General features: G+C 42.3%; 1 protein-coding gene across 8 annotated transcripts in view; it reads right to left on the reverse strand.

Moving 5' to 3' along the window:
- The window catches only part of Samd8 (sterile alpha motif domain containing 8), a 61,325-nt gene that overhangs the window by 13,036 nt on the left and 23,862 nt on the right, over positions 1 to 24,427 (reverse strand). For all 8 annotated transcript variants that reach the window (XM_042284636.2, XM_076544659.1, XM_076544660.1 and 5 more), the window contains 3 exons: positions 9,547 to 10,139; positions 4,959 to 5,054; positions 1,740 to 1,857 (listed from right to left, as the gene is read on the reverse strand). In XM_042284636.2, coding sequence (XP_042140570.1) covers positions 1,740 to 1,857; positions 4,959 to 5,054; positions 9,547 to 10,124 — 792 coding nt within the window. In that variant the 5' untranslated portion in view covers positions 10,125 to 10,139. The remainder of the gene's footprint in view (positions 1 to 1,739; positions 1,858 to 4,958; positions 5,055 to 9,546; positions 10,140 to 24,427) is intronic.

The raw sequence follows: 24,427 nt of genomic DNA on the forward strand, positions 1-24,427 counted from the left end.
AGATGTTTTTCTGCCAGGTGATGGTGGCACATGCTTTTAAACCCAGCACTCGGGAGGCAGAGGCAGACAGATCTCTGTGAGTTTGAGGCCAGCCTGGTGAGTTCCAGGACAGCCAGGGCTACACAGAGAAACCCTGTCTCAAAAAAAGGAAAAAGAAATGTTTTTTCTATATTAAAAAACACAAAACTCCCCAACAGTTTTTAACCTTAAAAAATGTTTGCTTTTGAGAAGTCTGAAATTGCACTGGGCCCTTCTCAGTGCTCAGTCTCACATGCCTAATACCTGGAGAACTTGGCTGCCCTTCACCTCAAGGGCAGCAGGTTTAGCTCTTCATCTGCTTAGTCTTCCTTCCCTAACTGACGTGTCAGCTGTTTCCACCACTGCTGGAGAAGTAATGGCACCTAATTTTGTTTTACAAACAACATTAAAATAACAACAAAGGGCCGGGCGGTGGTGGCGCACGCCTTTAATCCCAGCACTCAGGAACTCACTTTGTAGACCAGGTGGATCTCTGTGAGTTCGAGGCCCGCCTGGGCTACAGAGTGAGTTCCGGGACAGGCACCAAAACTAAACAGAGAAACCCTGTCTCAAAAAACCAAAAATCAATCAAACAAACAAACAATAAAAAAACAACAACAAAGGTGTTAATGTAGCCACCAAGTCTCCTGTCTGAAAAGTAGGTTAATAATTTTTTTGCCCAAATTTAACCATTCACAATTTTGTGTATCAAGGACATATGACACCTTCAACTTTTGTTTTTGTTTCTTTTAGATGAGATCTTCTTACATAGCCTTGGCTGTCCTGGAACTCAGTTTGAAGATCAGGCTGGCTTCAAACTCACAGAGATTCACCTGCCTCTGCCTCCCAATTGCTGGGATTAAAGGCCTGTGTAACTATACCTAGTCGAGATCCTCAACTTTTAAAATTTATTTTACTGATTTTTTAAAATTAATTAGTGTGTGTATGGGAGAGTGAGTACTGGGGACTGAACCCCAGGACCCTGTATACACTAGGTAGTTACTCTATCACTGAGCTTAAATTTAAAAAAGAGATCTTATCCTAGATCTTAGAATAAAAATGACAATTTATAACCTATTTTTTATGTTCCTTATCAGCATAATTTGTCTTCTCTATTTAACCAGAAAAGGATATATCAATAATACAGCAAAACAGGAAGTTATAAAGCATACACAAAACTGAAAGACAAAAAAATCCATCAATATTTCATATATCCTAGAAAGTTTACAGAGTACTGGGTTAGTTTTAATTGGAAAATGCTTAAACTGTTTAAAGAAAAGGGCTGATGAAAGCAATAAGGGACCAGAGCACACCATATGAAGACCTAAGTGTGTGTATCAAGGGTGATGTGATCCAAATGCATTTTGAACATGTATGAGGGTGTGATAATGAAACCCTTTATGGCACATAATTAATATATACTAACAAAAACACTATAAGGCAGATGCTGAGTGTAGTGAGAAAGGGAAACGTAGCAGAAAAAGACAGTCAGAATAATTTTTTTCCATAGTCTCATAACATGGAACTAATATCCATGATGGACTCACAGGGAGATAAATCTAGCTTAAGGTTACTTAACCCAGTTATTTCTGTTAAGTTGACTGCTGATCCTGCAACTACCAAAAAGCACATTTTAATCCGGAAGCCCAGTCTCTGCCTTCCTGCGCACACTATGTATTAATGCAGAAGAACAATCAAGAAGACCCGACGGTGGCGGCTACCTTTCCAGTACACTGCAGGTGCTGTCCCGGCACCGAGAGGGAGGTCACAAACATGGTGAAGCAGCGGAGCAGGAAGACGGTGCCCATCAGACTACAGAGCCTGCGCAGGAGGATCGACCTGTGAACAGTGATCAAGCAGAAATCAGAGACTGCCCACACTCTCCTGCAGTTTAGAAAGCAGGGGGACACCACTCGTCTTTACGGAGGACAGAAACCTTCCTCCCACTTAGAAGTTCTGTATTGAAAGAAAACCATAGAGACAAATGGGTCAGTGTTTCCCTGGGGCCGGGGCGGGGACTGGAATTAATAATGCAAAGACAAGAGGGAACGTTCAGATGGTGTTCTAAACACAGACTGTGGCAGTGTTTGCTCATGGGTTGTTTACTAAATGCAGACCTGTAAACTTAAAGGTAGAAAAACTTACTATATTTAAATTGCACTTTTATAAAGCACTTGGGATGTGTATATGTGTATGTGGTTTTATTATGCCTGCATACAAAACAATGGGTTTCATTATGGATGTGTCATTACATTTTAATTTGGAGGAGAGGAATCTTAGGAGACCATCTAACATGACTAACATAACCCACTAGAGTTCTGCAGTGATGGGGATGTTCTATATGCCATGTAGCCAGCTAAATACAATTGGCTCTTGAGCACCTAAAATGAGGCTCATGTAAGTAAGATCTGAATCTATTATTAATTAATTGAAATTACAATAGCTGCATGCTACTAGTGTGGATCTGAAAGAGCATTCTTTTGGTGGTAAAATATGACCCTACAAAAGTGGAGGAGTTTCTTTCTGTTTGTTTCCCGAGACAGGGTTTCTCTGTGTAGCCTTGGCTCTCCTGGAACTCACTTTGTAGACCAGGCTGGCCTGAGATCTGCCTGCCTCTGCCTCCTAAGTGCTGGGATTAAAGGCATGTGCTACCACCACCCATCTAAAAGTGAAGTTTTCAAGACAGAAGTAATACTGGGAAGCTTAATATTAGTACTATTACTTATAATTTATTCAAAAAACTTGAAGGTTTATTTTGGTTGTTTTTAATTACGTGTAGGTATGCGTGTTTGCCTGTGGGTGCGTGCATGGAAGTGCAGGATCTTTGGAGGCCGAGGTGTGGATCGCCTGGACTGGAGTTACAGGCAGTGGAGAGCCTGCCATTCAGCATGGGCAGTGAGAACTGAACTCCAGAGCCATGGAGAGAGAGCAGCAAGTCACCTTGCCCTGAAGTTGTTTATAGGAGTTACTCGGGCACTTGAGATTCTACTGTTGCTCATTAACAGCACAAAAACAGCTCACAAGAGTGGCTATCTGAAGTTATTCTGAGTTGTCCCTAACTTAAATTTAAGCTGTGAAAATAACACAAAGTTTTATATTCAAGTATATCTAAAACAGAAATTCTGAATAAGCATAACTTGAGTAATTATAAACTGTGCTATCATTTGTTCCTTTATTTCTTTAAATGCTCTAAATCTAAACAGACTAAGAGTTTGGAGACTTTCTCTCAAGAGTAGTACCAAACATGAGGCAAGGTTTGTTTGTTTTAATCTTTAGTGTGCACATCTGGATGGAGCTTAGGAACCTGCATTTCAACAACTTTCAGAGGACTGCAATCAGGGATACAAAGATGACGACATTTGAGAAATAGTTTCTTGGACTAAGTAAACATCGCCTCCTGGATTTACCTACTTTAAGGAAACCCCACTACTTGGATTTACCTGGTCACTACTACACTTCACATTTTAATCCGGAAGCCCAGTCTCTGCCTTCCTGCGCACACTATGTATTAATGCAGAAGAACAATCTTAGGATTTACCTGGTCACTACTACACTTCACAGAGTCTACCAAGGTTTCCTCTAAGGTTAAATTTGTTCTTATTTTCAAGAGTGGATAGATTCAAGTCCACAGGGTCTTGTGAGCCAAAGCTAACCAGAGAGCAGTGATACGCACACTTTTAAACCATTTCCTCTTACAATAGGAGTACACACAGGACACAGTGAGGAATGTGGCAAAGATAGTAGTCATCAACCTTTCTTTTCACCTTCAGAGGACCAAAATAACTGCAGCTCAGGATGCATGTGGTGACCACAGACTTCCTTGTGAGGAAAGAGGTCCCCAATTGCAAGACACCCAGTCATTCCTCTTCAGGGTTCTAAAAACAATGGGCAGCAGCTAACCACAGACAGTCTTGAATGTTCTCCTCATCACTAAGCCTTATTCCCACCCCCCTCTTTTTGACATCTAGCAAGACTCACTAATGTAGAAAAGGGGTCTTCCCATGCCGGGCGGTGGTGGTGCACGCCTTTAATCCCAGCACTCGGGAGGCAGAGGCAGGAGGATCTCTGTGAGTTCCAGGCCAGCCTGGTCTACCAAGTGAGTTCCAGGAAAGGCGCAAAGCTACACAAAGAAACCTTGTCTTGAAAAACCAAAAAGAAAAAAAAAGAAAAAAAAGAAAAGGGGGTCTTCCCATACTTATGCCTTCCTTGCTGTATTTATTTATTCTATTTATTTATCTATTTTGGTTTTTCAAGACAGAGTTTCCTGTGTAACAGCCCTGGCTGTCCTGGAACCCGCTCTGTAGACCAGGCTGGCCTCACAGAGATCCACCTCCTCTACCTCCCAAGTGCTAGGACTAAAGGTGTGTGCCACACCACTGAGCTGCTGTTTTCATTCATCATTTTTAAAAAGTTTTCCCTGGGTATTTCTCAGTGCAAGGGTCAAGAAGCACGCTCCCATTTAGCAGCTTCACTTTCTCAGATGTGCAGAGCATGCAGGACAACCTTGTTTAATGGGCTTTTTTCCTCCAATCAAACACTTAACCAACACTAGCTTTGGAAGCATTTCTAGGTTTCTATAGAAATGGCATTTCTAGTTTGTTTCTGCAGAAGAAGAAAGGAGAAATATGAGAGGGAGAGGAAGAAAAGAAAGAGAAGGAAGAGGAGGTAAAAAGAGGGAGAGGGAGGAGGGGAAAGAGGAGGGGGCTAAACTAGCAAGGATTGGCCCCAGGCTGACTACCCTTTTCCCTATAAGATACATTCACAATACTACTAAATATATTGGTCTTACGACCTTCCTTAACTAAGGCCCCAATTTTCCTTTGTGGAAAGCTATGTCACACTGAGCAGAGGAAATCTTCCAGGGCAACACAGAGGAAGGACCAGGCTTGACAACCCGACATGAGAGTCAGATATTTTCAGTATTTAGGAATCGGGACTACCTGTGCTTGTGAAGAAGAAGAACGAGGATCCAAATGTAGCACAGGATCACGCCACACACTTCAGTCATGGAGAAGGCCCACGGGATCCTGGGAACACTGCAACAGAAAAACAGTTCTTTTTGGAACTGGAGACAAGCAGATACATCCCTTTTCAATACAATGCTTGGCTCAGAACTGCTCTGTAGAACTTTATCTCCCTCAGGAGATGATATCTGGAAAGCCTGGGGGGTTAAAAATCAGCTTCATAAACTATCCCTCTCATCAGAATCTACTAGCTGTCCTAAATTCCAGTAATGATTCTCTGTAAAGAAATAACAACCTGGTGCCTGTCCTGGATCGTGCTCTGTAGCCCAGGCTGGCCTCTAACTCACAGAGATCCTCCTGCCGTAGCCTCCCCAGTGCTGGGATTAAAGGTGTGCGTCACCACCGCCCAGCTCTCAATGTCTTTTCCTTAGATTAGATTTTGCTGTGTGTGTGCCCTTGGGGTTTACAGCAACCGTGCGGTGCCCGGCGTGGGCACAGGTCTTCTGCAAGAGCAGTACACACTCCGAAGCCTCTGAGCCGCCTCTCCAGCCCAGCATCCAACCTCTTAAACTGTGAGTTATAGGACTTGAATAAAGAAGACAGTCTGCACAAAACTGAGTAAATAATTGAGGGAAAATCATCATCCAACACGTGATGCATCGTCCGAGGTGTCTCTGCAGTCCCACCTCGCCCGCACCACTCTGCACAGCTTTACTGCAGTCTCGGTTCTCTTGGTTCTGAACACAACACACACTTCACACCGCATGCCATCACTCCTTACAACGCCAGTGAATGCTGCCTGTAACACCTCAGCTCAGATTCAAAGACTGCTCTATGTTAGGAAGTGCAGGGTCTTTACAAAGTCTGCTCTAAGGGAAAAAACTGCTTTACTTATAAAAAACAGATGTAATCACCAATTTTCCTATTTGCTACTCTCGTCAGCACGTAAGCAACAAGTTATCATGTCCTTGAGTTGTCTTCTGTGATGACGGCTGACTTAAAAATTGCTGTGGCTGGGCGGCTGCACAGGCCTTCAATGACAGCACTCAGGAGGCAGAGGCAGGCGGGTCTCTGAATTCCAGGCCAGCCTGGGCTACAGAGTGACTTCCAGGACAGCTAGAGCTACACAGAGAAGTCCTATCTCAAAAGAAACAAACAAAAATTGTTACACGAATTTTGGCTCAGAATTAGAATAATATTTCCAACAATTTCTAAATGGCCCTGAACAGCTGCCATTTTGTATTATGAATTTATGTGAAGTGGTATTTTCAGAATTGAGGATTATAAAAAAATCAAAAATATTAACTCTGAAAAATACAGAAGATGCTGTATTCTCAAGTATCAAATATTTTGGCAAGATTTATTTTTTTATGTAAAAATAAACAAGAACATTTTATTATTATGTACATTTGCCTTCTCAACTTTAGTAATAGTAAAATTATATGCATGTCTAAAGAATTATCTAAAAATAAATTTATGATATATTATCAGCAAATGTATGATTTGCTAGGACCAAAGGCATGTGCCACGACACTCTTAAAAAACCTTTAAAAATAATATACATAAAAGCCGGGAGATCCACCTGCCTTTGCCTCCTGAGTCCTGGGAACCAAAGTGTTTGCTACCATGCCTGGCTTATAAGTAGTTCAAGGACAACCAGGGATATATAGTGGGACCCTACCCCCAATAAGAAAGACATACGTACATAGAAAAGTTTAAATAATTTTACACACTTAGGATAAAAGTGAATCTTCTACTTCTTCCCCAAAATAAACCTAATTACTGCTCCGCAGTTTTACTCTATTTTATCCCACATTAAATCATTTAGTAACACACCCACACACACCTAACACACCTAACACACACACACACACACACACACACGCCTTTCTATCTCTGTATGAGTCTCTCGCCCACTATTTAATAATTTTGCTTAAGAACAGCTGTTTTAGCTTTTACCCAATATAAGCTTATATTCATACAAAAATTATGATGAAACTCCTTTCTGTAAAACTTCTTATAATTTCTAGATCTAATAAAAACTTCTTTTTAAAAAGTTTTCCAGGTACTTACTGATGGTCTCCCCCTACTCCCTCCCTCTCCCCCTTACTCCTTGTTAATGTATATAATGGCATTCTTGCTCCCTTTATTTTTATTTCTCTTCCTGTGATCTTGCCCTTTGCCCTACCACAGCAACCAACACTCTGTTATAACCTGAACCTTGTCATTATTAATATTTCTCCTCAGACCTTCAATTTCAAGAATCCTATGCTTTAGGAATAATATATAAAATATACGTATAAAACCCCAAACTAAACAAACCCCAGGCCACCCTACAATCAGTAGGACATCCTACAGTACAGCCTCATGCACACAAAGCCAAGCCCTGTGATCCAGTTCTACGTCCACTTCTTTGTAGTCCTTCACTGACCTTACAGATCCGACCGTCTCCAACTCCCATTTCCTCCCATCACCACCAATTTCTTTGAAAAAACCCCGATCCTTCTGAAAAAAGTGCAAGTACACAAGTACTTACTACTCCACTTAAATTGTTCAATTATTTATATTTCATGTTTTGCCATCTTTGCTTCATTTCACACATTTTCGAGTCCTCCAAAATTACTCCATGTATCTCGGAGACTAAGGACAGACCTCAGACTGCTGTGCCCTGACAACTGCAGCACTGGTTCTTGGCATCATGTTTAATATGCACCCCACATTCACACTTTAATTATCCTCAACACGCCCTTTGCAACTGAATTTGCTTGATTAGGATCCAATGACCAGGTACTGAGCTTGGTGTGTCCCTTCCATTCCCTCACAATCCCTGGGTTTTACTCTGACACTGACATCTCTGGAGACTCTAGATGAGCTATCATGTAGAATGCTTCTTTTTGTGTCTATTTCCTCATCATCAGATTTAGGTTAAACTTTTCTGAGGGGCAAGATTATCAGATTATTCTCAAGGTGATGCTTTGAACATTACATCCAGTGCATGCTGTCAGCTTGTTCCACTGTGATGGCGGATCTGACCATGTGGTTAGGACGATCTTTGTCAGGTCCCAGCACTGTGAAAGTACCTGTTTCCTCTGCAATTAAGTAATGTGAAAGATGAAACTTCAATCATGCAAAAATGCTGTTGCTCAGCGGCTTTCCATCAGATGGATTTCAGCATCCACTGATAACTTGCCTGAATCAATTGTACATTGAAGGAAGGATACAGGCAGCTTCACTTTGCATCCACTATTTCTTGTCTGTTTACTAGTCACAGATAAACATTGTCCTCAATGCTTTAAATTCATGACTATCATTCCTTTTTAAAAACAGGAAGAACAGTTTATTGAGTATACTGTAGGAGGGCAGCAGGCTGAGTAGTAACCAGAATACTATTACCTCTAACAGCTGGTGTCCCCACAAGATAGCTTACAGATAGAGCTTGGTGGCAGAGCACTCACCCTACATGCACTCAGCCCTGGGCTCAATCACCAGCAATGGAAAACAAGGTTGCATTGATCATTTTAAAAAACCACTGAAGTAAAAACAGTTGTTACTTACTGTTCTCTTTTTGTTTTTCATAACCACAGACTATTTATTTATTTTTAGTTTTTCAAGATAGGGCTTCTCTTTGTAGCCCTGGCTGTCCTGGAACTTGCTTGGTAGACCAGGCTAGCCTAAACTCACAGAGATCCGCCTGCCTCTGGCTCCCGAATGCTGGGATTAAACATACAACACTACCTGGTTCTTCTTCTTTTTTTTTTTTAATGTTTATTTTTCAAATTTTAAAAAAAATTTAAATTGATGTTTTACCTGCATGTATGTCTGTGTGAAGGTGTTGGGTCCCCCAGAACTGGGCTTATAGACAGCTATGAGATGCCATGTGGGTGCTGGGAATCAAACCCAGGTCCTCTGAAAGAACAGCCAGTACTCTTAACTGCTGAGCCATCTCTCCAGCCCCCGACCATTTCTTTTTTATTTAATATATAATTTTTTTTTTTTTTTTTTTTTTTTTTTTTTTGGTTTTTCGAGACAGGGTTTCTCTGTGTAGCTTTGCGCCTTTCCTGGAGCTCACTTGGTAGCCCAGGCTGGCCTCGAACTCACAGAGATCCGCCTGGCTCTGCCTCCCGAGTGCTGGGATTAAAGGCGTGCGCCACCAACGCCCGGCAATATATAATAGTTTTATTCAGTACATAATAAAAACAAAATCAACCCCTGAATGAATTTGTACTACTGGAAATAAATTTGATTCATCTGGTGGTATTTTTAGGAAAGCAGAACCCTTTTCATCATTTTAAATAAAATTTTCTTAAAAAGAAAGGCAGCTAAGTCTACCACATTCTCCTAACACTTACAAATGTCGCAGAGCCTGAACCTGTGGTCCCCCACCTCAGTTTCCAGAGTAAGGTATGTGCCACCAGGCTCAGCAAAGCCCGTCATCTGATGGCACCAGACAAGGCAAATGGAGTATACATACACGTCAGCTATAACCACAACGCTATTATCCACGTTACCACTGCTGCGACTCCAGAAACCTTCTACAAACTTGGCATCTAGAAACAAAACCTACCTGTCTAAGAATATATCCGGGAGTGGTGGGTAGGTCTGCATGTCAGGTACTCGCTCGTGAACAATAACCATAATGAAAGATGTAAACCCGAATACTATAAAAACATATACACAACTCAGTATGGTCTTCCAGTACTCTGGGTCCAATCTTCGAACAGAATGTTTGCTCTTGCCATTCATGTACTGGTACTGCTCAGAACTCAAGTCAGTGATGGGTCCATCGCAGCTGTGTGTGGGCTCTCCATTACAGAGCCAGTCTGCACTCTGAAGAGCACTGATGAATGGAGTCATGGGACTCATGGGGCTGTCACTGTTGTAGCCCATCTCCTCCAAAACATCAATATGGATTTTCTGCAATTTCCTGACAGAGAGCATTAACCTTTTAATGTCTCCTAGGACTTTGATTTCCAGAGGAGGAGACCGAAGATCATATTCAGTCAGGGTGAGTAATGTGATTCCATCCAGTCGGTGCTTGTTGCATAAAATGTCCACATATTCCAAGAAACCTTCATCCTTCAGCCACACTGCTACATGCTTAGTAGTCCAGCGGCGAATGCAGAGTTGACTAGGGCCTGCCATCTCTTCCTCCACTGACTGTCAAAAGAAAACAAAACAAAACTAGAATGTAGTCCAACATCTTCATTAAAGACCAAATGCAAACACGCATACCAGAAACAATAAAGTACCCCCACTGGCTTCCATAGTCAAAGAAATAACAGCTATTCAGGAATGAGTATTTTCAATAGATTAACATTCTAATAATTTTAAGAGGCTGATAGCAAGTGTCTCAGTTTTATGGAGGACAGTTGTTGAAGCCAGGACTCACACAGGATAAGTGATCTACCTTGAGCTATACTCCAGCTTTAACACTTTAGAAAAAGGTGTTTTACAAATGGCGTTTCCACAGCATGTCAACAACGATTACTTCAAAAGATTACTATTGAGAACACTGGAGGGGGAAAATCCCATCTTAATGCTTTTCATAAAATGAAATCTATAAAAGACATATGGGAAAAGCTAAATTTCTGAAATTGTCACGTTCATGGGGGAAAAAAATTTCCCCACTTGAGGTAGAAAAGAACAAAATTACAGACAGTAAAATTCCAGAAAACTTTAGATTTGTACATCTCTATCTATTATGTATGAGATGATTTAGCCAACAGATAAAAAGATTTTAAAATAGCTATGAACTTCAGCTAAGTTCCGAACAGCCTTTGAAAGTCCCACTGCAGAAGTGGAAAGGCACTTCTGGGAGTTAGTGGTCAAAGTGTTAAAAGAAAACTACCATTTCAATATACGCATAAATAGGAAGCAAAATTCAGAGTATAGTAATAAAAGGTCATTTAAGTGCACTATTTTTAAAAGTATTGATAATTTTTGCTACTTTGATCCTACTTAGCTATATATGTTTTTTTTTCCTCTTGTAAAACCTGGGTCTATTTCAAGTTTTTAAAGTGTATCAGATACATAGAAAACAAAGGCTTATAAAGAAAAAAAGGGATAACAAAAACTACTTCTCATGTGTCTACTTCTTGGACTTCTTTTTTTTGTTTGTTTGTTTTTTGTTTTTTGAAACAGGGTTTCTCTGTGTAGCTTTGCACCTTTCCTGGAACTCACTCTGTAGACCAGGCTGGCCTCGAACTCAGAGATCCGCCTGCCTCTGCCTCCCGAGTGCTGGGATTAAAGGCGTGCGCTACCACCGCCCCGGCCTTCTTGGACTATTAAAGCCTGAGGGTTTTCTGGATTTCTAATAATTCACTATATTTCCTTCTGAATAATGTTTAAAAACTGGACAGGTATTTTTTTTAATCCACAATGATACAACAAATACCCAATTTTTTTTTTTTTTTTTTTTTCTTTTTTGGTTTTTCGAGACAGGGTTTCTCTGTGTAGCTTTGCGCCTTTCCTGGAGCTCACTTGGTAGCCCAGGCTGGCCTCGAACTCACAGAGATCCGCCTGCCTCTGCCTCCCGAGTGCTGGGATTAAAGGCGTGCGCCACCAACGCCCGGCTTCAAATACCCAATTTTTAAAGAAAAAAAAAAAAACAGCTACAGTAAAATGTTCCGGGGAGATAGAGTTATATGTTTCTTTTGTGAAAGTTCTAAGGTATACTACAGTTTGAAAAAGAACTTGCTTTTAAAAGTAAAACAAAAGCCGGCAGTGGTGGCCCACACCTTTAATCCCAACACACCTTTAATCTGGAGGCAGAACCAGGCAGATATCTGTGAGTTCAAGGCCAGCCTGGTCTATAGAGTGAGTTTCAAGACAGCCAGGGCTGTTACATATAGAAACCCTGTCTTTAAATCCCCCACCAAAAATAAAGAAAGAAAAGAAAAGCTAATATAACTAAATACCCTCCAGGACAAAGGTTCTCCACAATGTCTGAGACAGCATCTTCTCTCCCCTCCTACCCCGATGATGCTCTGATCTCCTGACTAAGCATTTCTCATGGCTTTAGAGCACACATTCTGGAGTCAGGAAAAACATCTCAGCTTCCTTAGGCTGAGGAAAGGAAAAGGCAGGTGATGTTACCGTCCCCCCTTCCCACACAGAACACTTGTCACAAAGACTTACTATCACGGAACAAAAGCAGATACATGAACTAATAAGCTCACTCATATCACCAAAAGTATTCAGAAATAAGAGATAAACTTGATGAAATTCACCCAAAGATGAAAATGTCCATCATTAAGTATTTTGTCTTGATACTAAAAAAAGAATCCTCATTTTTTGGAAAGATTAAAGTATATTTCATTATCAACCCACATTTTTTCCCAATCTTAGAAAATTAACATCTTATCCATCAACAAGGAGTTTGTATTTTAAGTCTGCTGCAAAGTTACATATAGCATATGTAAAACTCCAGGAAACTATGGTTTGAGTTTATAATCGTTGCCAAATGGTTTCACCCTTTCTGCTACATCTGCATATTCCTTTCCCAGTACGCTCCGACTAAATCATCAAACTTGGATACCCAACAACACACTATAAACGCAGCAGCAGTGACCAAGTAGCAAACCTCATCTACAACAAGTTCTCCTTTATTTCCACTCTTCTACTTTCCCTTCTCCAGCGGCTTACCACCAGCGGGTTCCAAGTCACTCCCATCCTCGGAGCACTATTCTTTAGTACAGTTTCATCTCACACTCTGAGCAAAATGATTCTTCTCTTCTTCCACATTTCTCCCCATATTAACTCACCACTTCTTTCAACTTCAATCAAGCTTTGATGCCCATGCTTTAACCACTAGATAATATGAGTACCAACATAGAAGCCTCCTAGAAGCCTTTGAGCTTGCTGTGGGAATGCCTTAAAAGCATGACACATTTCACCGCTCCGCCTCATCAGGTTAGTGCATGTCCTTTAATTGTGTGCTACTACATAATAGTTACAGGGCCACAGTAACCAGTACTTACTCCAACTGTGAGAACTTGTACTAAAGAGAACATTAAGAATGCCAGTAAGCTCCAGGGTCCATTTAATAGTCATGTTGTACCACAGGAATTCCAGGGAACAGAAAACTTTGAACAAAGAATACGACAGACACTGGTTTGATACAAATCAATAAAATGAATTTTGGTCAGTAAATGTTCAAGGATGCTTTCCGTTTTAACTAATAATTGATTCACATCAATTATCTGTAGGACTGCTGCTTCTGGCCAAGATATAAAAACAGAACAAATTTTACTCTCTGATTTGAAGTAATCAAATGATGAATAAAATACATGAAAAAGATTCAAAATGATGGACCTCTCAGCCAAATCCCCGAGAGACAGTAAACAAATGAGGTGGGCTCACAGTATTCAGGAGAGGCCTAAGACAAGAAATCCGGGTGAGCTGAGCTCACCAAGGTGGCTGTATTTGTAGGGCACTCCGATGGAGAACTGAGAGATTTACAGGGGTTCTCCCTTGAATACTCACCAGAACATGCATGTGTCAAGATGGAGAAGAGACCATTCAGGATCCCCAACCTCACACATGGACAAAAAGCCAATCCCAATCAGACTGACCAACAGTTCACAATTCCCGGGACTTTAGAACACACAATAGCAATGGGGCAAAATCAAATCTAAACCCACAGTTCCCAGCCAAGCCTAATTCCCCCACTTTCCAGGACAGTCAGCAGTATGTGAATGTATTCTTCATTGCCTCCACTTGGTGAGGGGTTACCAGCATGTAGGAAGTAGACACCAGGGTGCTGGTAAAAATCCTAGAATGCTGCCAGCATTCTTGGCCCTGGAAGCCAAGCCAAGGTGATGGTGAGTTCAAGGCCAGAGTGGACTACACAGAGAGAATTTATCAGAGACTATATAGTGAGACCCTCTGTGCTGTCTATTTTTATCTAACTTGACACAGGCTAGAGTCATCTGAGAGGAGAGAATCCCACTGAGAAAATGCCTCTACAAGACTGAGCTGCAGGCAAGATTGTACAGCATTTTCTTAATTAGTGATTAATAAGGGAGGGCCCAGCCCATTGTGGGTGGGGTCATCCCTGGGCTGATGGCCCTGGGTTTTTGTTTGTTTTTTTTTTTTTTTTTAAAGATTTATTTATTTATTACGTATACAGCATGTATGACTGCAGGCCAGAAGAGGGCACCAGATCTCATTACAGATGGTTGTGAGCCACCATCTGGTTGCTGGGAATTGAACTCAGGACCTCTGGGAGAGCAGTCAGTGCTCTTAACCTCTGAGCCATCTCTCCAGCCCTCTAAAAAAGCAGACTGATCTAGACATGAGGAGCAAGCCAGAAAGGAGCACCCCTCTATGGCCTCTGCATCAGCTCCTGCCTCCAGGTTCCTGCCCTGTTTGAGTTCCTGTCTTGACTTCCTTCAGTGATGAACAGTGATGTGGAAATGTAAGCCAATGCCCCCTCCCACCCACCACCACCAAGTTGCTTTGGTTATGATGTTTCATCATATCAGTGATAACTGTAAGACACCCTCCCTCAAAAAAAAAAAAATCTGCCAGGAATGATGGTGGTAGATGCTTTAATCCTAGCACTCAGAAGATAAAGGCAAGTGGATCTCTGTGAGTTCAAGGCCAACTTGGTCTAGTATAGCAAGTTCCTGTTGCAGGAATTTAGCAGTCCTGTATCTGGGGTAGATATTACAATGAACAGTTCTCACTGTATCCAGGGTAAACATTAGAGTAAATAGTTGTTTTCTAGAAGTACTCTGATCTTGAAGAATCTTTGTGGAAAACAGTGATTGATTTCCATGATTTGTAGAATTGTTTTTCTGAAGGGGCGTTGCAGTCTTTGAATGATTTTGGTCACAAGATGCCTCTGGCACACCATTATGCATTGCAAATGACACACAGTAAAGACTAAAGTCATGAGGGCATGTGATACTTTCCTTTAGAGAGGCATATAGATTAGATAGCACCTTGGTATGAGGAAGTACTTTACCCAAAAAACAACTTTGTGTAACAATCAATAAATAGGCCTTTGTATGGCTGTTCGGTGTACAGTTCATCAGAGGCTGGACCTTCCTGCTGCCACACAGACTTTAACATTTCATGTTGGAGTGACTTCTTTCTACAACTGAACCACGCAACATAGAATATCCCAACAAATTCCAGACCAGTCAAAGTTACACAGAGAGATCTTGTCTCAAAACAAAACTCAGCAGAAAACTATGGTGTACTGGAATCCTATCTCTACAAACAAAAGAACTGTTTGTCTCCCAAATGTCATGAGAAAAATTACCCTAGGCTACATACACCTTTCTCTGGTCTAGCCTCACAAATCTTAAATGCACCTTGCAAGTTCAGGGATCTTTATAGGATATGTAAGAATATAAAGGTATCTAGAATCCAAAAGCAAGACATTATAATCCACGGGGGAAAAAATCAATCGAAATTGACCAGCATTGACAGAGATAACAGAATTAGAAGGTAAGAAGGAAATTTACATAATTATGACAGCTGTATACATCTCAACATGTTAAACAGAAAACCGGCGTGCTGGAACATGCCTATCACTCGGCACTGAGGAGGACGAGTCAGGAATATTTAGAATTTGGAGCCAGTCCGGGATTTATGGTGAGTTCACGGAGAACCCCCACTGTGTCGTGAGGCTGTGTCTCAGGAACTAGATGAAGAGAAAATTAGGCAACTCCCTGAGGGAAGCTGGAACCCAGGTCTCAGGTGTGCCCTACTTTCTTCCCAAGCTCATTCTCCCCCCTTTCTCTTACCTACCTTGTTTAAAATCTATGTGGAAAATCTTTTAATAAACCCCCAGCTCTGAGACTGGAGAGACAGCCGCACAGTTAAGAACACTTGCACCTCGTCCAGAGGACTCAAGGCGAGTCTCAGCACTCTGAGAGCAGCTCATAAGCATCTGTAAATTCAGCCCCAGGAGACTCTGACATCCTTTTCTGGCTTCCAAGGGCACCAGGCACACACATGGTACACATGCTTGCAGTTACAACACCCATACACATAAAATACAAGTTTTAAAAATTTAATTCCCGAGCCGGGCGGTGGTGGCGCACGCCTTTAATCCCAGCACTCGGGAGGCAGAGCCAGGCGGATCTCCGTGAGTTCGAGGCCAGCCTGGGCTACCAAGTGAGTTCCAGGAAAGGCGCAAAGCTACACAGAGAAACCCTGTCTCGAAAAAACAAAAAACAAAAAACAAAAACAAAAACAAAAAAAAAATTTAATTCCCAAATGTGGAGGCCAGAGAGAGGGCTCAGAGCCTAAGGGTACATAATGCTCTTATAAAGGACCTGCGATTCCATATCAGGTAGCTCACAACTGCCTGTAGCTCCAGCCCCAGGGGATCTGATGCTCTCCATCAGCACCTGAACTCGTGTACACAGCCCAGACAGATGCATATGTGTGCACACATAAAATGTAATAAAACAAACTTTAAAAGTCCCAGCTCTGCTTTGAAGGGGCTCACCCTGAGGTCCTTTTCTGCATAGACACCACTAATCCCAGTTTGGCCTGAGTTGAAGGCCCTCAAAGATTTGGGGAACTCCTTGGCCTACTGTAAGTGACAGACTGAAACTGGGCTTCCTTTTTCTCTGACCTTTTTTTTGGGATTGGGGGTGTTTCAAGACAGGCTCTCTCTGTGTTAATAGTCTTGGCTGTCCTGGAACTCAATCTGCAGACCAGACTGGCCTCGAACTCACAGAGAGGATGAAGATGTGTGCCACCATCACTGGGTCTTTTCTGCCCCTCTTGACATTACTTTCTCATCCATAATTTCCCTGAAGCACTCAGATTCCCTTCAAATGACAACTGCTTTCAATCTATAAGCACGGAGGAAATTACAGAAAACAAAACGCCAAAAGGATCAGCAGGGCATGGCTTTAATCCCAATGCTTAGGAGACAGGTGCAGGTGGGTCTCTGTGACATCGGCCAGACAGACATAGTGAGTTCTAAGCCAGCCATAGCTACACAGTGAGAGCCTGTCTAAAAAGGGGGGAGGGGGAAGACGAGGCAGACTAGAAAGACAGGGGAAATTATACGGGGAAGAAAAAAGTCCCTCACTTTGAAGTCTGACTGAAGCCTCCTGCTTCCTGAGAAGCAAGAATCTAGTACAATTACCATTGGCTGTAAAACTACCAACACAGAGATAATATTCCTTCCCCATACAGATAGTTCATCTTAAAGTCACAAATGACCAGGTATAAAACCTGAATGTGTCTGACCCCTGGGAGAGCCTCATTCCTTTCCCTAGACATCTGTGAGAATCTCAAACAAGACTGTTAACTGTTTACAGTAAAGGTATCCGTCCTATGATCTAGACTTTTCCCTCATTAATCAGCATCCTGTCTGCTGTCCTTCAGGAACCATCCTGTGATCTCATTTAGTTTTCTGCAACCCTCTTCGCTAACTGCCTCACATTCACTAAAATCCCATCCATGAGTGTTGTAAGGACCATGCAGTGGCTCTCAGAAGCTACGCCTACATCCCTCTTTCTTCCTGAGCACCTCCTCCTCCCAGCCCTCCCGCTTAATTAACATTAGAAACCTCATTCAAATGTGTGGGGCGTTTACCCACCACCCCCACAGCTTCCCAGAGTTTTCTTGAGTGCGATCAGCAGGAAATATTAGATAGAAGGATTTATAGCGGAGAATCTTGCGGAGATAAACAGACAGAAAATAAAGGATAGCCTCGAGAGGGCCTGGAACCTATTCCAAAGGGCCCGGACTGTCTCTGGTCCAGGGTTTTTATAGAGACGCCAAGGGGTGGAGCAAAAGACCTCCTCCCCCAGCACAGCCAAGTGCAGGCCATCTCAGACACCTGCACTCAGGCCCGTGGTCCTGATCATCCTCTATTCGGACCTGCTGGGTAAAGCCACGAGGAACCCCAGAACGGGCTCCCACACAAATGTCTAACAAAAACCCCAGGTTGGGGATTAGCTCAGTGGTAGAGCACTTGCCTAGCAAGCATGAGGCCCTGGGTTCAATCCTCAGCTCAAAAAAAAAAAAAGAAACAACAACAACAAGGGAGGGAGGAGGGGAACAAGAGGGAGGGAAGGACTAGAAAGCCCAAAGTAAAAGGAAATAATAGAGATGAGGAACAGTCATCCTTAACCAAAAGGCAGCAAGATGGCTCTGGGGGACACCTGCTGCCAAGCCAGAGTGTCCTGAGTTTGATTCCTGGAACACACATGTGGAACGAGAACAGACTGCTGTCTGCTGACCTCCATCCATCTGAGTGTCATGACGATCCCTACTCCCTGCCATAAGTAAATGCCAAAAACAAACCAAAACCTTTAAAGAAATTGAGTATGTAATACATTCTTACGGAGACTTCAGGCCCAGAGGCTTCACTGGTCAATTGTAACATTAAAAAATAGTACCAGCCAGGCAGTGAAGCAGAGGCAGGCAAATCAATGCTGGCCTTGATTTACAGAGCAAGCTCCAGGATGGCCAGGGCTATAAGAGAAACCCTGCTTTATTTATTTATTTATTTATTTATTTATTTATTTATTTATTTATTTATTTATTTATTTATTTATTTATGTATACAGTGTTCTGCTTGCATGTGTCCCTTCAGGCCAGAAGAGGGCACCAGACCTCATTACAGATGGTTGTGAGCCACCATGTGGTTGCTGGGAATTGAACTCAGGACCTCTGGAAGAAGAGCCAGTGTTCTTAACCTCTGAGTCATCTCTCCAGCCCCCGAAACCCTGCTTTAAAAACAACAACAAAAACAAAAAACAAATACCAATTCTCTCCACACTCTTCAAGGAAAGGATATTTCTGAATTCATTCCTGACAACAAAATCGAGGAGATAACAAGAAAAGAAAACCACGAATATATGTGATGTGCAAAGATACAAAGATTCCAAACAAATTTAAAGACATAAAATAACCAAGAGGAGCCAGGCCTGGTGGCACATGCCTTCAGTCCCAGCACTCGGGAGGCAGAGGCAGATGGATCTCTGTGAATTCGAGGCCAACTTGATCTACAAAGTGAGTTCCAGGACAGCCAGGACTGTTACATAGAGAAACCCTGTCTTAAAAACCAAAAACCAAAAGCAAACAAAGCAAAACAAACAAAAACCCCTCATCATTCATTCCTGACTATAAAAACTCACCAAACTAAAATAGAAAGAAACCTCACAACTTGATAAAAGGCATCTTTGAAGAACCTACTAGTATCTGATTCCATGAGTAAAGCCTTCCTCTAATTGTGCATGCTTAGTATAGAGGAGGCCCTGAAAACTCACCCCCAGCACATACACATGTACGTACATACATACATACATACATATAAAAAATTAATAAATCATCAATCAGAGTTTCTAGAATTGGTTAGGCATGGTGGTGTATGCCTTGTAATCCTAGCACTGGGATTGAGTTCCAGGCTAGCCTGACCTACATAGCAAATTCTGAGCTAGCCAAGACTACACAGTGAGACCTTGTCTCAACAAACAAAACAAAACAAAACAAAAAAACCCAAACCAAATAAACACCCCCCCCCCCCCAGTTTCTAGTATTAATGTCAGGTTAGCAAGACTGTTACATGTAAGTACAACATACACAATCAACTAGAGGGCTGGCTCAATCAACTCTGTGACCCTGGCTGGCCTGGCTTTTGATAGGCAAACTCACTGTGATCCCACAGTGCTGGGACACAGGCAAAACCACCATGCCCACCTTGATGCACACTTAAAAGCATTGCACATAAAGCTTAGTGCTTGTTCCTTTCCCAAAAGTGTGTGTTAGCGAAGGACTATCCCCAAGATCGGTCCCCAGCTCTGGAATGTTAATTGGTCCATGTACATGAAGCACCTCATTTTGAGATGAAAATTGAAGTACATGCTGAAGTCACAAGCAATTAAGCAAGCCCTGGAGCATCAAAGATTAACACTATCTTATCAAGACACACGCAGTCCACTTCTGCACTCGGCCTTTGACTATCAGTGGGTCTGAGTCCAACTTCATTCCCAGGTATAGATAACAGACAAATGAAAGCAGCTGACTCTTCTGTATAGCACGAAACAAACAACTTTATCTTTCCTATGGACAGGCTTATGCAATTGAGAACATTCTGAGCACAGCAGCTCTTTTAAGTCTGTTTAATTTTTTTGACCAGATTAGTTTAGTTCCTGCTAATAGAGACTTCAGTGGTCTAACAACAGGAGTTCAATCCCTACCACCCCGAGTTGTCAGACAAAGCCTCACTAGGTAGCCCAGGATGATCTCTAACTTGAGGACCACGAGTGAATACCACCATGAACTTCAGCTTGAGTTCAATATATTTATTTATTGTGTGGGGGTGCGTGTGCCTGTGGGTGCAGAGGCCAGAAACGGTACCGGGTGTCCTGCTCTATCATTTCCCATCTTACTCCGGAGACAGGGTTTCTCACTGACCCTGCTGCTAAGCTGGTGGCCAGCAAGCCCCAGGAAGCCATCCCATCTCCAGTGCCAACAGTGTGACACCGGGGTTACAGGTGTCCTCTGCCATGTGCGGCTGTTTACACAGGTGATGAGGATCTGAACTCAGGTCCTCCACACTGTGCAGTGAGCACCCGTACCTGCAGAGCCATTTCCCCACCCTCTAGGACGACATCTTTATTTGTGAAATGAAGGAAAAGGGGGGGGGGGTGGTCAGAATAAACCTAACCTGAAGTCTGTTTATTGTTTTTAAGGTAATTTCATTTAATTCTAAACTGAGGGTAGGATTTTATGAACATCTGTAAACATCACTGCTATCTAAATTATCCATACAACTCAAAATAGATATAATCTGTTTTTGAGATAGGATCTCTTTTAACCTAATATTTAGCCAAGGATGGCCTTGAATACCTGATCTTCCTGCCACCCAAATGCTAGAATCATAGGTATTCACTATTTTATACAACTAAACAGATACACTTTTTTGTTGTTTTGGTTTTGGTTTGTTTGTTTAGAGACAAGGTTTTTCTGTATAACAACCCTGGTTGTCTTGGAACTTACTCTGTAGACCAGGCTGGCCTCAAACTCACAGAAATCAATCAGCCTGCTTTTGATCAACCAGGAAATTTAAGAGTGTGGTGTGTGCTGGGAAGTGGTAACTCACACTTTAATCCCAGCACAGTAGGGAGAGGCAGGCAGATCTCTCTCTGTGTCTGAGGCCAGCCTGGTCCCCATCTTGGAAAAAGAGAGAGAAAAAAACAAACAAATAAAAAACACTCCCACCCCCCAAAAAACACCTTTGATTGAATGAGAATGGCCCCCAGAGGCTCATATATTCAAATACTTGGCTCCCCAGTTGGGAAGGATTAGGCATGGCCTTGTTGGAGGAGGAGTGTCACCTGGGGTGAGCGCTCTCTCGCGTTCTCCTCTCTCTCTCTCTCTCTCTCTCTCTCTCTCTCTCTCTCTCTCTCTCTCTCTCTCTCTCTCTCCCTCCCTCCCTCTCTCCCTCCTTCCCTTCCTCCCTCCCCGCCCCTCTTCCCTTCCTACTTGAGGATAGGATGTAAACTCCCAGCACCATGCCTGCCCGCCTGCTGCGCTGTCATGCTCCTAGCAATGATGATCATGGACTCCCCCTCTTAAACTGTAAACCCCAATAAACTCTTTCTTCTACAAGTTGCCTTGGTCATGGGTCTTATCACAGCAATAGAAAAGTAACTAAGCCTTTTCCTGTTCTCTAATTGAATGGTTTTTCCACTGTTGGGATAGTGTTTGTTTGTTTGTATTGTTGTTTCTAAACAAAACAATTCCATGCTGTTCTAATACCAACTTTCTGTGACAAAAGTAGCACTCCTCTTCAGGCTAGCCCAAATCACGTTCTAGGCCATTCCTAGCAGCCTAGCTCAAAATTTAAAGTCATTTCCATCCCATGCAACAGTACTGTGACTGAATATAAACAGCCTTTGACGTTTTGATTCATGTGTTCATGTATATGAGAGAAAGCAGGAGAGTGAGAGAAGACAGCAAGCACCTCTCCCTACCCCTGCACACAAGTGCCACGGCGTTCATGTAGAGGCCAGATGACAAGCTGCAGAAGCCTGGGGGTGGAACGCAGATCATCAGGCTCAGAGGCAAGCACTTTACCCACACTTGCCATCTCATCAATTCCACACAAGCCCTTTGGACCTCTGAATTCTTAGACCAGGTCCATGTATGATGCTGGTTAAAACTAAGTAAAGCAAAGTTTATGTTGTTTCCCTTCAGTACCTGGGAGAAACTAAGGGATGTCCACTTCCCTCCTCATCAAATGTATGCACTTCTGCATTCTTTGAATGCATGGCATGTTTTGTTTCAACAACCTGCTTAAGCAACTTTTCCAACCCAGCACTTAGCATCAGTGTAAAGCAGTGGCTCTCAACTTCCTAATGCTGCAACTCTAATACAGCTGTTCATTTTGTGGTGACCCCAACCATAAAATTATCTCATTGCTACTTCATATCTGCAATTTTGCTAGTGCTACGAATTGTAATATAAATATGCAACCCAATGGGGTCATGACCCACAGGTTGAGAACCACTGCTATAATAGCTCTCTGAAAATTCTGTAAATTCTTGCTAATATTTAGCAACGTTCTTTTCAGTCTGTCCTCTACACCAGGGGAAGTAGCCTGGTCTAGGACAAGGAGCACTGGATTCATTGCATTGGTTCTTGGGAGTTTAACTTCAGTGCACCAGTGACAAGCCATCTTTTTGGGGACCTCAACACCCTCGTGTGTTAAATGGGGAGGGAAGGGAAGGAACAGGAGTAACCTCGCACAAACGGCAGTGTGCACCAGGGCCTCATTTCACAGTAACACTGATCCCACTTCATCTTGGCCTACTTGCTCCGAGGGCTCTCTGCAGGCACCTCTGTTTACAATCTGTACTCTTTCATCTCCCAAGTAACAGATTACAAAATAAATATGAAAATAGTGATAATAGCAGAAGCAGCTACATTTATTAATTACACTCAACAGCTTTACGACGAGGCAGATTAACTTCAATTTATAGATGAGGCAACAACATCAGAAAAGTATAATTCAAGTAACTGAGGTCCCTACTTGAAATTGGCAGGGCAAGAATTCAAATTCAAGAATTAAACATTTTTTCCACATGAGTTTTACGCAGTGAGTAAGGTGGGATGGGGCAAACCATTTAATACAAAGATATTATGACATTAAATATAAATATTTCAGCATGCATATTACAATAATGACAACTTCCTCTGGGCATGGTGGCTGGCATGTGGCTGTAAGCCAGTACATGGGAGGTAGAAGCTGGAGACTGACTTTGAGAAAAGCCTGTACTACACAGCAAGACTCCAAATGGGGTTTAAAGAAGACAATCTCTTATAGCTGTATAACATCCATCACTGCACCTAAGAAAACTATTTTATGTCCAATTGTCTTTCCTATCTATTCTCCTCTCAGGGTAGAGGTTGAAGCTATGAATTACACTGGGTTATCATGTATCTTTAATACAGAATAACTCACCTACTTTTTTGGAGGGGCAGGGGACAGACAGCATTCAGTTTGGCACAATTCTATAGAATGACCTCCATTCTGGATCTGCCTGGTTGTCACCTGTGCTGTGGTGGTCAGTGGTAGGTCTCACACACACACACACACACACACACACACACACACACACACACACACACACACACACACACACCTTGGACGATAAGGTAAAGATTCATGTAACTACTCAGATGGAGTGTTGATAACATTTGGCTTTGGGATTGGAAAGACAGCTCAGTAGTTAAAAGCACTTGTAGTAGTTAAAAGCTGTTCTTCCAAAGGACCCAAGTTCAGTTCCCAGGACCCATACTGGGCAGCTCACAAGTTCCTGTAACTCCAGCTCCAGGTGATCCAAGGCCTCTGGCTCCAGAGTCACTGCACACATGTGTATGCATGCATGCGTACACATACAATTAAAATAACAAAATACTTCTTTAAAAACATGTTTTTTTTTTTTTCTTTCTCTTTCTTTTTGAGGCAGGGTGTCACATAGCTCAGGATAACACTGAACTCCTGATCCTCCTGCATCTATCTCCTGAGAGGTAAGGTAACAGACATTAACGGCTCTATTTTAACATTTACTTACTTACAGCAGGTGTATAAATGAACCATTTTCTACTATCTGTAAGACCATAAAACATTCTCTACATAGAGGGATAACAAATTCAAACCAGAAGATTCAAATCTGACCAAACATTTTAACTTTAAAGAAGCCCAAAAGGTAAAATTAGTATCTTCAGAACAGTAAGAAGTGTACTAAATACGATGCAGGTAGATGTTTAGGTAGTTTGTGCTACAGAAAGGAAATGTGGACACGTGCCTGGGTAGTAAATGGATAAAGAAAAGAAAACATTACAAAGAGGAGCCTGTGGTTGTTACAGGGGAAAACAGTAACGGGAAGAACAGCAAAGCTGATTAGGATGGTGCACAGGGATCCTGGCCTACTGACCTGGTGGGGATTACACAG

The sequence above is a fragment of the Peromyscus maniculatus genome, chromosome 9 (genome assembly GCF_049852395.1).
Source record: "Peromyscus maniculatus bairdii isolate BWxNUB_F1_BW_parent chromosome 9, HU_Pman_BW_mat_3.1, whole genome shotgun sequence".
Lineage (NCBI taxonomy): Eukaryota > Metazoa > Chordata > Mammalia > Rodentia > Cricetidae > Peromyscus > Peromyscus maniculatus.